The sequence below is a fragment of the Leuresthes tenuis genome, unplaced genomic scaffold (genome assembly GCF_036924035.1).
Source record: "Leuresthes tenuis unplaced genomic scaffold, fLeuTen1.0.hap1 SCAF_21, whole genome shotgun sequence".
Taxonomy (NCBI): Eukaryota; Metazoa; Chordata; class Actinopteri; order Atheriniformes; family Atherinopsidae; genus Leuresthes; species Leuresthes tenuis.
The window spans coordinates 29,686,159-29,698,098 of record NW_027325375.1 but is presented as its reverse complement, the minus strand read 5'-3'; the positions used below and the strand labels follow the sequence as shown (position 1 = coordinate 29,698,098).

Below are 11,940 nucleotides of genomic sequence, written 5' to 3'. Positions count from 1 at the left end.
ATCAGCTCCAGGCTCAAGGTGGGAGAAATGTTTCTATCTCTCAGTTTCTTTACTTTTCAACCAGAACTCTTGTGATTATGGGGGCACAAATGCATGCAATTACATTACATTGTTACAAAGAAGTGTGACGTCAGCATCATTCTTATCGTGCACAAAACATAACAGGTGGGATGACAGAGAGATGCATCCAGTTTCTGATTATAAATCCTATATGACAGCAAATATAATGACTTTTACACAGTTAACACAGATCTTGCAAACAAAGTAAATGGCTCCTGGATAAAGTCATTCTTCCAGGATAATTATTTGTAAGGGATCTATAAACTGTAATGGGTTCAAAGGGTTTTTACGGTGACTCCGACATCTTTATCTGTTGCATTATTGTAAAGACAATAAGTGAACGGCACAGAGGTCATTCAACCTCCCTGGCTATTAAAACTAATCCTGTTCTCAGCTCATTAAACGTGCTTTATCACAGAAATTCAGCCCATGACTTCCATGAACCCTGAAAATACTGTATAATGTGCTTTTGGACTCTACTTAAAGGCTGTCATCTGCACTTTTTTAATAGTCACACAGCGTCAGGGCGGAAAGAAGAAAAAGGGCACATATAGCGTATCCTCACCACTGTAGAGGGCACGCGTTTTGGCTCCCAAGAGGGCAGTTTAGCACAAGTTTGGCACCCGAGAGGGCAGTTTAGCACAAGTTTGGCACCCGAGAGGGCAGTTTAGCACAAGTTTTGGCTCCCGAGAGGACAGTTTAGCACACGTTTTGGTTCCTGAGAGGACAGTTTAGCACACGTTTTGGCTCCCGAGAGGACAGTTTAGCACACGTTTTGGCTCCTCAGAGGACAGTTTAGCACACATTTGGCTCCTGAGAGGGCAGTTTAGCACACGTTTGGCACCTGAGAGGGCAGTTTAGCACACGTTTTGGCTCCCGAGAGGGCAGTTTAGCACAAGTTTTGGCTCCCGAGAGGACAGTTTAGCACACGTTTTGGCTCCCGAGAGGACAGTTTAGCACACGTTTTGGCTCCTCAGAGGACAGTTTAGCACACGTTTTGGCTCCCGAGAGGACAGTTTAGCACACGTTTTGGCTCCTCAGAGGACAGTTTAGCACACGTTTTGGCTCCCGAGAGGACAGTTTAGCACACGTTTTGGCTCCCGAGAGGACAGTTTAGCACACGTTTTGGCTCCCGAGAGGGCACTTTAGCACATGTTTTGGCTCCTAAGAGGGTACTTTAGCACACGTTTTGGCTCCTCAGAGGGCAGTTTAGCACACGTTTTGGCTCCTCAGAGGGCAGTTTAGCACACGTTTTGGCTCCCGAGAGGACAGTTTAGCACACGTTTTGGCTCCTAAGAGTGTGTTTTTGCCCAGTGGCAGCTGGGATAGGCTTTAAAAGATGCTGTCACATTTGTACAAAAACACACGTGAAGTAAAACCACAGACTGTAATACTACAGCTTTATGTCTCTTTATGTGAAACAAGAAGTAAGTTTGTCAGGCAGACAGAGACAGCACACTGAGTGGCAGGAGTAGAGGAGGATAGACTGAATGTGAACCTTACAGAGAAAGCGAGTCTTTGCACCCTGGATATTGAAGTCTTGGCTGAGAGTTTCTGTTCATTTAGTCTACTGAGAGACTTCCCTGCTGACACCGAATGTGACATCACTGGTCCAGTTGTTGCCAGGCTACAAACAAAACAACCACCCGATGCATCCATGGCGATCCCTGGAGATGCCAACCACAGCTCTCCCTCTGCTTCACTCCCAACAGTTTGTCAACTGATGTGAGGTCTCATTAAAAAATGTGTTTTTCTTCAGTAATTTTTACTGAAACAATATAATTTCCCTCAAATTACGTGTATAATAAACATGAAATCCTCTCAAATCACATCACACCAGTGTTTTAGGAGAAAAAACCCCACACCTGATAGTTTCTTACATGAAATTTATTGTTATAGACCAATCAGGATCGCCCTTCATATGCAGTTTTCTCAATAAAAAAGCAGTTATTTACAGTTTCTACTACATTAGCAGATCAAGCTGCCTGGTTGTGCATTAAGCCAGGCGCAGTCAGTGCAGTTAGTTATTAAATCATTGGGAGGACATTCACATCAGCTACCAGTCTTCACAGAACTGTTATCTATGCACACCATAATGTGCATAATGTCCATGATAAGGAGTGTAAAATAATGAAATAATGACCCTCACACCACTGGAATATAAATATCTCCTTATCTACCCCAGTTTAGGTTCAAGGACACAGTAAAACAAACGCCACTGACCTTTCTGACTCCATCTTTAAACCATTTAAATGTGCTTTTTTCTTTTGTTCTTTGATTCAAACAAGTAATTCTGACGATATAAAAGATCCAAATCAAATGACAACATTTACAGTACAGTAAAAAGAAATCTCATTGATCCCATCTTTGCATCACAGATGCTCGACTGGCTGTTTTTCTTCATTATTTTTATAATATTAAACCATTTTAACCAGCTTTGGTCCTCACAGTTTAAGCTTATATCATCTGTATGTTTATCCATCACAGAAAATGCAAAAATACAAATAAAAATCACTGGAATCTGAAAAAATGTAAACAGAAAGAGTCTTTGAATATTTTCAAACGTAGAAATGTAAACTGAATTTGAGGCAAACGTTCCCTCGCGTGTTAATATGTGCTGCGCGCGTCTTATTGTATAAATATTGCTTTAGTGGCTATACAAACATGATCAGACTCAACAATTAGTTATTAAAAGCGTGATTAACACTGACAAAGTGCAAATTTATAGTTGAAATGTGCAGAGTGAAGAAAGTCGACAAACAGACAACAGACACACGCTCCCAGAGATTTTCAGATGCAACGATAATAAATATTATTCAAACGTCTTTGGCTATTAACAAAGACAAAATCCTAAGTCACCTCTGCTCCAGACTGGTGCAGTCTACGAGGTGGCTGTAGTGTCTCCGTTGTCGTGACAACAGTGCTGTGGTGATGCTCAGGATGGTCCTTTTATCTTGCATAAATACCTGGATAAAAAGCATGTGGTTTGAGGCTGAAACTGGAAATGAGGGCAGAGGATGGCTCTCACGGAGGTGCCGATGCTCCTGGTTTAAGGCGTCATAGTTAAGATCTTTGCAGATGTTTACAGATGTGCACGTGACCTGCAGCAACGGGCGACAAAGCACACGTGAACACAGGAGGAGGACGCACCGGCTACTCAAATATAGCTTCCACGTACCTCTAGGGGTCACTGTCCACCGTCACAGCGACTAAGTGGCCTCCATCTGAAAGGAACAAGAACAAGATCGACTGTGTCCTGGAAACTTCTCAGGAGAAAAAACACACAAGCAACGTGAAAAAAGGCCTCGGAAACAAACCAGTTTTGTCTTTGCTGTTGTCCTCTGAGCCTTGCACTACGCTCCCAGGAGCCTCTCCATCGACAGGGCTGCAGTTACAGTAACGATGGAGGTTAGCACACAGGAAGCAAAGAGCAACACTGAATATTCCTTTTTCTGTTTTAGAGAAAAGAGAAAACACTTGCATTTTGCCATTCTGCTGGAGGACACTGTTTGCTTGTTCAGGATCTATGTGAACCAGTCTGGTGACAAAGGAATGTCCGTCTCCCTGACTGGTAAAGAACAAGTTAGCAGTGGTTAGATTTAAGCTTATTTTAATGTTACATGTGGAGTCCACAGGTGTGAATCTAAGTGAGCTAATCTGCCTGAGATGCTGTTCACAGATGCAGCAACACAACATGTTGGGCTCACCCTGAGAAAACAGGAAAAATCCAGTACTTTGCTTGGTCTCCGAACACCTCCGCCACGTTTCGGCTAAAGCCGAGAGAAAACCCGTTTTTATCGGGACCGTTTGAAAAAACGGGAGCTCGAAAAGCCTCTGAAAAAGGATTTAAAGGCAATTTGAAAAGGACAGTTTGAGACGCTGTATCAAAGTAAATCCTGCTCCATAGTTACCTATCGTGGTCCTGTTCTTTCCCACAAGCCACAGATGGTAGCTGAGCAGCGACACGATGCTGATGAAGAACAGGGCCGCCACGAAAAACAGAAACAATATGTGGAATTTGGCGTGTGTGTCAGGCAGTTGTTTCTTAAGAAAAAGGGAAAAAAGGACCTGTCAGAACATATTTTGACCCCATTTCTAAAAATCTGCCCCCTCAAATCGAGTCCAATAATTTGGAAAAGCGAACATTTAATTGCCTCGGTACAAAATCTCCGCTTTGCACAAGCAAAGTCATGTAGAAACGTGTTGAGAGCGTCCTGTTAAAGCACATTATACTGCTTCACTGTTGGGCTGCATGACAGGAACTATTGTGTTGTGCAAAGTATGGGCTGAAGAGGATCACTTGACACACTCGTGCACCACGGTGACACTCTGCTAAACACGCTGTGGATATCTCATGATGCAGTCTGCATCACAAACTGAAACTTTACACCACATTTCATGGCTTCCCTCAGAAGATAGATTGTATAGATGGCTCATGAAGTGCAGCCTGTGTGAGAATATATAAAAAATAAATACTTACCGTCCAGAATTTGATGAAATATTGGATGACTGTTGAACAAATGACGACACAATAGAGTGTGGCGTAGGCCAAGAACAGGACAAAGTACTTGTAGTTGGAGAATCCCACACAGTTATTCACCCTAACAAAAGACAAATATACATTTAAATGAACTTTTATTTGAAATCGATCAGCAGAGAAACAACATGTCCTGCAGCGGTTAACATTCATTCAGCAGGTCAAACTTACCAGGGGCAGTGATGGTCCATTTTCAGCACACACCTGCACAATGACAACGAGCCCAGTCTGTAGTTTCTATCGTACATCTTTACGGTAAATAAATCTAAACTAAGCACGGGCTACTGAGATAAGACATGGTTTAAACCCATCATCCTTTTTATTTCTATTCTGAGAGGTAGAAACGGAGATATTCAGTTTAATTATGAGGGTAATTATGCGTATCCAGTTGGAAAGCACTTACATTTCACAGGTTGAGCAGTGATGGCAGCGGTCAGGTTTGATTACTTGACAGTAGTCGCAGTATCGGATGGCTGTGATGAAAGCAGGAAACCACATGTTAGAGTGTGCTGATATTTAAGCTGAATAAGCATTTCTGATATAAAGTAAACAGAGCTGCTCCTTGTTTGGAAAAATCCTGCTCGTTTCAATGTTTAAACCATTTAAATCCTTAATCTAATCTAATAAAAGGTCACTTATGTGTGTCTTCTCATGTTATTTAACAGAACTGAACACGTCACATTAGGATCGTTGATACCTGGACTGTTTAAGGGAAAGTCAACTGAGAACAAGGGGCACCGGAGTCCAATTAACACTCGAACATTTCCGTTTCCAAAGCCAAAAACAACATTCATTAACAAAGAAACAACATCTGGTAGTTAATGTCACTGACCCTCGTCCAAAAGAGGAAGACGAGAGTGTTGCAACAGCATATATGTGACAAACATGAGCCGAACGATGACAACAGGCTCTGCTTCCTTCCTCTATTTACAGCAGTTCGCTAACAGGGTTTACCTCTGAGGTCCAAGATAAAACTCTACAGGGAGAATACAGAAATAAGCCAGCCACAGGCGCTTCTGCTGCTGTGGCGGGAGCCTGACCTCCTCCAGCTGTGCGCGTGTACACGGGTAAATTCCTCGCCACTTTCTTCAGAACCTCTTGCTGCGCCTCAGGCCGCTGCTCCTTCTCGAACAGCTCCTTCTCTGCTCTGGGCAGAGCAAACTGACGGGGAGAGGAGACCGGGGTCAGAGAAAGCATCGCATATCATGAAAATGTTTCTTCACTCAACACGGAAAAATAGGGGAAGCTTGTTTTCTCCTCTAGAAACACACGATGCTAGCTTACCGCTACTGAGGGCTTGGCAGGTTTGGACCAGATGGTTTTCCAGTACGACCATATAAACATGCCGAAGAAAATGTGAAAGATGACCAAATAACTGACTGTTGAGAGGGGAAAAAACAGGTTTGAGTTGGGGTCACGCTGGTGTCTGGCTGAGCTGAACAATGGACAGATGTGCACAGATGTGCACACAGGCATCACTTACTTCGTTCTGCATTGTTTGGGATTGTATCTACGGGGCAGAAAACACATGTAGATTAGTGACTGTGAATGAATGCCATCAGAATGCATGAATGCATGAATACCCCCCCCCTCTCTCTGTGGCACCATGTGGCAGCAGCCTGGCACGGCCAGCAGTGGCCCACCCATAACAGAGAGCTTTGTTTAAGCAGCAGGGACGTCCCTGTTCTGACCACAGCTGATGCATCTGTAGCATCGATTCAATCCTGAGACAATCTGTAAAAAACTTATCTGGTGTGGAAGGAGAAGTGTCACTTAAATCAATTAAAATACTCCCGTAAAAACCGATGATACTTCATTTAAATGTCTCTGGATTCAGACATCCTCCATTCCTGATCCTGCAAAGAATGTCATTGTGTTGTATTGCATAAAACATCATCATTTTCAATCATTTTCATTATTTTGGTATTTATCACATCCTGACAGAGATGATGAATAACATCTGTCAGAGGTTTCCATAGTAAGGATTTTCCAAGGCTCGTCAACACAGAAATAATATGACGTTGCGAGTCAGAATAAGAGCGATAATAAGACATTGAGGACGTGTTTACACCGAAAAAATAAGTTCCGAGAGAAAACATGACGAAACAACGTGAAAAACTTTTAAAATGCGAATAAAACCATTCAAACAATCTGCACGAGATCCAACACAATACAGAACACTGTCAGAACAAAAAAAAACTATCAATTATCAATTATTGAGCGACAGGCTCAAAGTTGCCGGTTGTCCAGATGTTTCACAGGCTGCTGTTTTCGTGGACCTGAAAACGTGAGCGATGAAACATTCAGACTGAGAGGGATCAGCTGTTCGTGCTGCAATAACTTGTTATTTATTAACGCGCGGAGTATGCAACCAGATTTTAAATCTCACTTCAACCGGCTTATCAAAGTTGACAACCCAGAAACTGTCAGCGCGAGCAGACCTCCGCCCCGCGTGGGCTGAATGTTCACAGAATCAGGTGTACTTACACACGCAGAGTTCCACAACATACGCGTAGTAGGACCAGCCGACGACCAGGTTAATAAACAGAACAGGTATCCAGTTCAGAGCCCGTTTACAGCACCTCAGCGCGTGAGAGGGCGCCATCTTTAATCCGTGTTGGACATTAGCTGGCGGTGACGTCATATCTCTGGGTTTTAAAGGCTTCAGCCAAAGAGCCAACAGGATCAAGATAGTTCCCTCCGTCGCAAGACGCTCGGCGCATGCGCAGATGTTTCAGCTGCTGTGAAGATTTCGGGTTTCTTTACATATTGTGTTGTTCATACGTTGATCTCACCAAGTTGCTTTATTTTTGTGACAAAACACGAAACAACAAAACAAAATCAGTGTATCGTTGAGCACTTTTTCTGAGTTAAATCTTGCACTTCACCAGTTTTGGCTTCATAAATAATTTTTCAGTGAAGTTTCCATGGAATTGATATCCAATCGCAGTTTTATTTCATATGAAAAACATTTTTAAACAAATAGAGTTCCGTTTAAAGCTTTCAGCCGTTCATTTTTGTCATTTTAGGGGCAGAAAGAATCTAGTTTTCATTCATTTGGAGTTATGTTTTCCATAAAGCTCACATATAGAGGTCCCGCGATACATTTTTGCTCTAAGGTTTGAGTGAAAACATCCGGAATATTTAAGTTCCTGGATTATTTTACCATATATTTGCTTGTCTGGTCTTTGTTTGGTCCATAGACGACATAAGACAGAGAAAAGTGAAGCCGAAGCTGAACACTCGCAGACTTGTATTCTTTCTGATGACCAGCAGGGAGCACTCCTTTGCTGCAAAAAGCTGAAGAGTAGAACAGTCTACTACTAAATAACTACTTTTCAACTTGATTTATTACCTCAGTAAACATCTAATTTGTGATTTAGTTCATTCTTTTGCTTGATTTGTGTTTTATAGCATTAATTTCAAAATGAAAACGAGGGTCCCATTGAGATTAGAAACAGATGATAAAGCTGGATATACTCTGGCTACCAAGTGACTGACAAGTCCCCAAAATATATGAGCGGCTTTCATCTCTACCAAGGAGGAAAGTGTTCAGTCGCGACACTGAAGCTGTTCACAGAATCAAGGATGCACTTTGAAGGGGAGTTTCTGTCACGTTCATATGTAATAGGCATGTGGAAGATCAGCAAATGGCAGAAGTCTTTTTGATTTTAATTTTTACCAAGACACATTATGTACATCATGATATCCCACCAGCACTTAAAGATACCAATAATAAATTAAAGAACTTAATTTGTACAGGATGATTCTAACTTATAGTCATGTTAGGCAGAGTTATGTAGCAGGCTAATGGCTTATAGCCTTAAGAAGAGAAAAATAAAGATGAGAAAAGCATGAGAAGCTAATTATACATGTCCATTGTTGGCAGAGGCTGCTTTGTGAGAGGAACGCGTTCGCTTTTTGGGTGAGGATGGGGATGACGGAGCAGAAGTGGGAGAGGCAGAAGCCGAGAAGGGGGGCGAGTCGGGAGAAACCGAGCGTCTTCTGGTAGGACTGCTGCTGGGGGAGCCACGGGGCGAAGAGTAGGGCGAGAGGGCCTGAAGCATCCGTCCACTTCTCTCCTGAATTGCATGCTGAAGACAGACACAGATAGAACACATTTACTTATGTGTAACGTTGTGTTTTGCGGCAGCAACTTAACGTGATCTGATATAGTTCCTGGGAGATCCCTTATTTACCCAGAGTGACCCCAAATGTTACAGGTTACAGGTTATGAGGACTTTCATTCATTATTTGCTGTGATTGGCTTTCTAAGTCAGTGGTGGTCCTGGATGTTTTCTTGCCTCAGGATAATTCATCTTATTAACTAATCCTGATTGTACTGATCATGTGCAAAACTGTGTCGATACCAGAATACACAATTAACCTTTTTTCAGGATTTGCATGCAACAGATGTATCACTTTCCCTTTTTCTGTCTTCTGACTATGAGAGAAAACCAAGAACAGTGGCCAAGTACTTGATTAGTTCATTTGAGCCACACAATCATTTGTTTTGTTTCTTGCTGCATGTAAATGTTCTGATCTATAAGCTTAAAGAGGCTCTGCAAAAAGAATAAAACAACCTTTTCCAGCTAAGACCACATCGATTAAATCTACTTTCAGTGCTTTAGTTTTAAGATATTTTCCCCTTTGTTCTGTATTTTAACATGAAAGCAAACGTGCCCATGCTCCATCGGGTCCAAAAAGCTCCAGGAAGTTGCTGATGAATTCCCGTGACTTCTCCTCCCACTTGTGGATGAGATCCTGGCTCTTCTCCTCCACCCTGTAGACAAAGTGTTTGGACTTTTCCTCCACCGTTCGAACCGTCTCTTTCATCTTGTCCACCTGGTTCTGTAGCCGATACTTCTTCTCCTGTCAGGGGAGATGTGTGTGTTTACTTCTCTTTTAATGGATTTCCCTTTTATTGAATATGAAAAATTAATTACCTTTATGAATCCAACATTTAGTTCACGGGCTGTGTAGCCTCTTTGCAAGTTGCGTCGAACGTAGATGTCATAGTCACGGACTATACGAGTGATCAAATCAGATGTGGAGATGCCTTCTGTCCTCTGAGTAGCCACAAACATTCCTGACATAATTACACACATCATGTAAATAATTCCAGTGATAAAAGAAATAGCATAACTTAAATTCATGCTGGTGGTTTATGTGAATCCCCACCTGCTTCCTTGATGTCCTTGTAAACATCCTCTGATCCAGCAGAGGTGTACGGGATGTCATCATGAGCCACAAAGTCAATCTGTGAACATCACATGAGACTGATCAGACCGAGAACCCACCACATTCTTTTGTTTTCTCCATTGTATGACACAATAAGAAGCGACATGTCCCGTTGAGGAGTGATCTTTGACCTTGTGTTTCTTTAGGAACTCAGGGGTCAGGGTCCAGGGAGCGTCCCTCACCACCTCATCAACATAACGGCAGTGCCTCAGGGCATCATAGCGTTCGTCCTCTGTCATCACCGTGTAGCCCTTTAACTTGTGAGTGAGTTCATCACTGCACACTAGTGACACAGAGACTTGCATTTAATGCATTTTATTGAATGCAACGAAGACAATCTGGAGTTAAAATGGAAAATTAAGATTTATATTCAGCTAAAAAGCTGTACATAGTAGCTTTTATGTGCACAAAACAGTCTTATTCTGTCAGGACTGATATTCATACTTCACCTCCTACTATCAGGTGAGTGTTGGGGAACACATTTTTGGCCTGCATCAGGGCTCGAGCATGTCCCGAGTGGAAAAGATCAAAGATTCCATCAGCGTAGACTCGAACTGGACGATTAGCTATAAAACAACCAACACTGGAACATGAGGATAAGGCACTCTCATCAAAACATGAAGATTTAAACATGTTGATTCTGCTAACTTGTAACTAGTTATATGGCTGATATCAGCTGAAACCAACAGACTCAAACATCTTGGTCTTGTTGGCTTCCCTGACTCCGTGCTGGCAGGATCTGATATCTGACTAATAGTGAAAATGAGCATGTGTGGAAGTGTAACCTGGTGTGCCCTTCCTTGCTTGAGTGATTGTCAGTTTTTCATGAGGGATCTCCGTCACATAACCTGTCGGCTTGGCAAATTCTGCAGGCTCTCGCTGAGCCTAAACATAAGGAAAAGACCATAAATTGACTTATTAGCTGGTTACGTCACATCCAAACTCAGTTGTAAAGTTTCCAGTTTACCTCATGCACCTGTGTATGTGTGAAAGAAGAAGTTTTGCTATATTTGAGAACTATGATTAAAAAGCTAGAAGAGTGCAGGAAGGCTGTGTTCACAGTGTTTTTGTAGAGCTGAGAATTCGAGCGCTGCAGTATCAAAACTACTGTTTAAATAAACCCTAAAGTGTTTTAAAATTGCACATTTAAATTGTATATTACCAAAACGAGTTAACCTTTTATAAAGACAGAACTGAACAATCCCAGCACTCTTTGCATGGACTTTGTGTTGTGAGCCAGTGCATAAATGCACCTTTATCTGCTGTGTTGTAAGAGACTTTGAACTTTTGCTCTGCTTCAAGTCTATTTGATGTCTTGAGCAAGAAGTCAGTATAAACATATACCTGCTGGAAATACAACTGCACTGACATACAGTAGTTATGAGATGATTTACTTAAACAATGACTTCATTTGTTCTTTTAGATTATTCATGCATTATTGTAGAACAAAGTAAAAAAAAACAGTTATGGCTGCATTTTTCCATCCAGCTAAATTTCCCAAGTCAATACACCAAAGAATAAAAGTTTGTCAACCCATCTGTTTGTCAGGTATTCTCTCTCTTTGTCAGGTTCACATTCTCATTTCCTATGCCCTTCTCGTGTAATCGTTATTTAAAGCGCAGTGTGTAGTAGCCACAGGTCATAATGACTGAACCCGACCTACCCTGCGAGGGCCTCCTCTTCTGTTCTGTGGGGTCTGTTGTTGCTGTGCGTTGTTGCCTCGGCCTCGTCTCCTTCTGGCCATCCTGGATGTTCTGCTGCTGTGTCAACTTAGAAAAGCACTGAGCCAACCTGCCGCTCCTCTCAGTCAGCCAAACTAGTGAACGAGGGTGATTACTTACATCCTATGAGCCTTTCTGACCCTGATGACGGGTGAGCTGAGCGAGCAAAGTTCATGCCACTCTGGTAGAGGAACACACAAATGTAGATTGTGCTTGCAGCCAATACTGAGCTTCTGAAGACTTTCTCTATCTTTCCCAGGATAGTGTGTACAGAATAACTCTCTACAGTCAAGCTATATATCAGTTTAGTATGTTTTTAATAAGTGTGCTTTGAAAGATGTCTCTTTTTGTTCCTGACTGTGAAACACAGAGAAGGCGGCA

General features: G+C 42.2%; 2 protein-coding genes across 2 annotated transcripts; both read right to left on the bottom strand.

Moving 5' to 3' along the window:
- Positions 1-1,929: 1,929 nt before the first annotated feature.
- Positions 1,930-7,238, bottom strand: LOC140280005 (palmitoyltransferase ZDHHC20-B-like). The gene is made up of 13 exons (XM_072375253.1): positions 7,085-7,238; positions 6,081-6,107; positions 5,882-5,976; positions 5,638-5,758; positions 5,001-5,070; positions 4,769-4,801; positions 4,541-4,661; positions 3,972-4,104; positions 3,768-3,894; positions 3,542-3,628; positions 3,378-3,445; positions 3,239-3,284; positions 1,930-3,161 (listed from the first exon to the last, which is right to left on the bottom strand). The coding sequence occupies exons 1-12, from the start codon at positions 7,200-7,202 to the stop codon at positions 3,241-3,243; spliced, it is 1,044 nt and encodes a 347-aa protein (XP_072231354.1). The 5' UTR covers positions 7,203-7,238; the 3' UTR covers positions 1,930-3,161; positions 3,239-3,240.
- A 997-nt stretch (positions 7,239-8,235) lies between these two features.
- Positions 8,236-11,695, bottom strand: LOC140280053 (choline-phosphate cytidylyltransferase B-like). Its single transcript, XM_072375309.1, has 8 exons — positions 11,502-11,695; positions 10,624-10,723; positions 10,288-10,404; positions 9,970-10,121; positions 9,779-9,857; positions 9,544-9,686; positions 9,281-9,469; positions 8,236-8,691 (listed from the first exon to the last, which is right to left on the bottom strand). Exons 1-8 carry the CDS (start codon positions 11,580-11,582, stop codon positions 8,464-8,466), a joined length of 1,089 nt encoding a protein of 362 aa, XP_072231410.1. The 5' UTR covers positions 11,583-11,695; the 3' UTR covers positions 8,236-8,463.
- Positions 11,696-11,940: the final 245 nt, after the last annotated feature.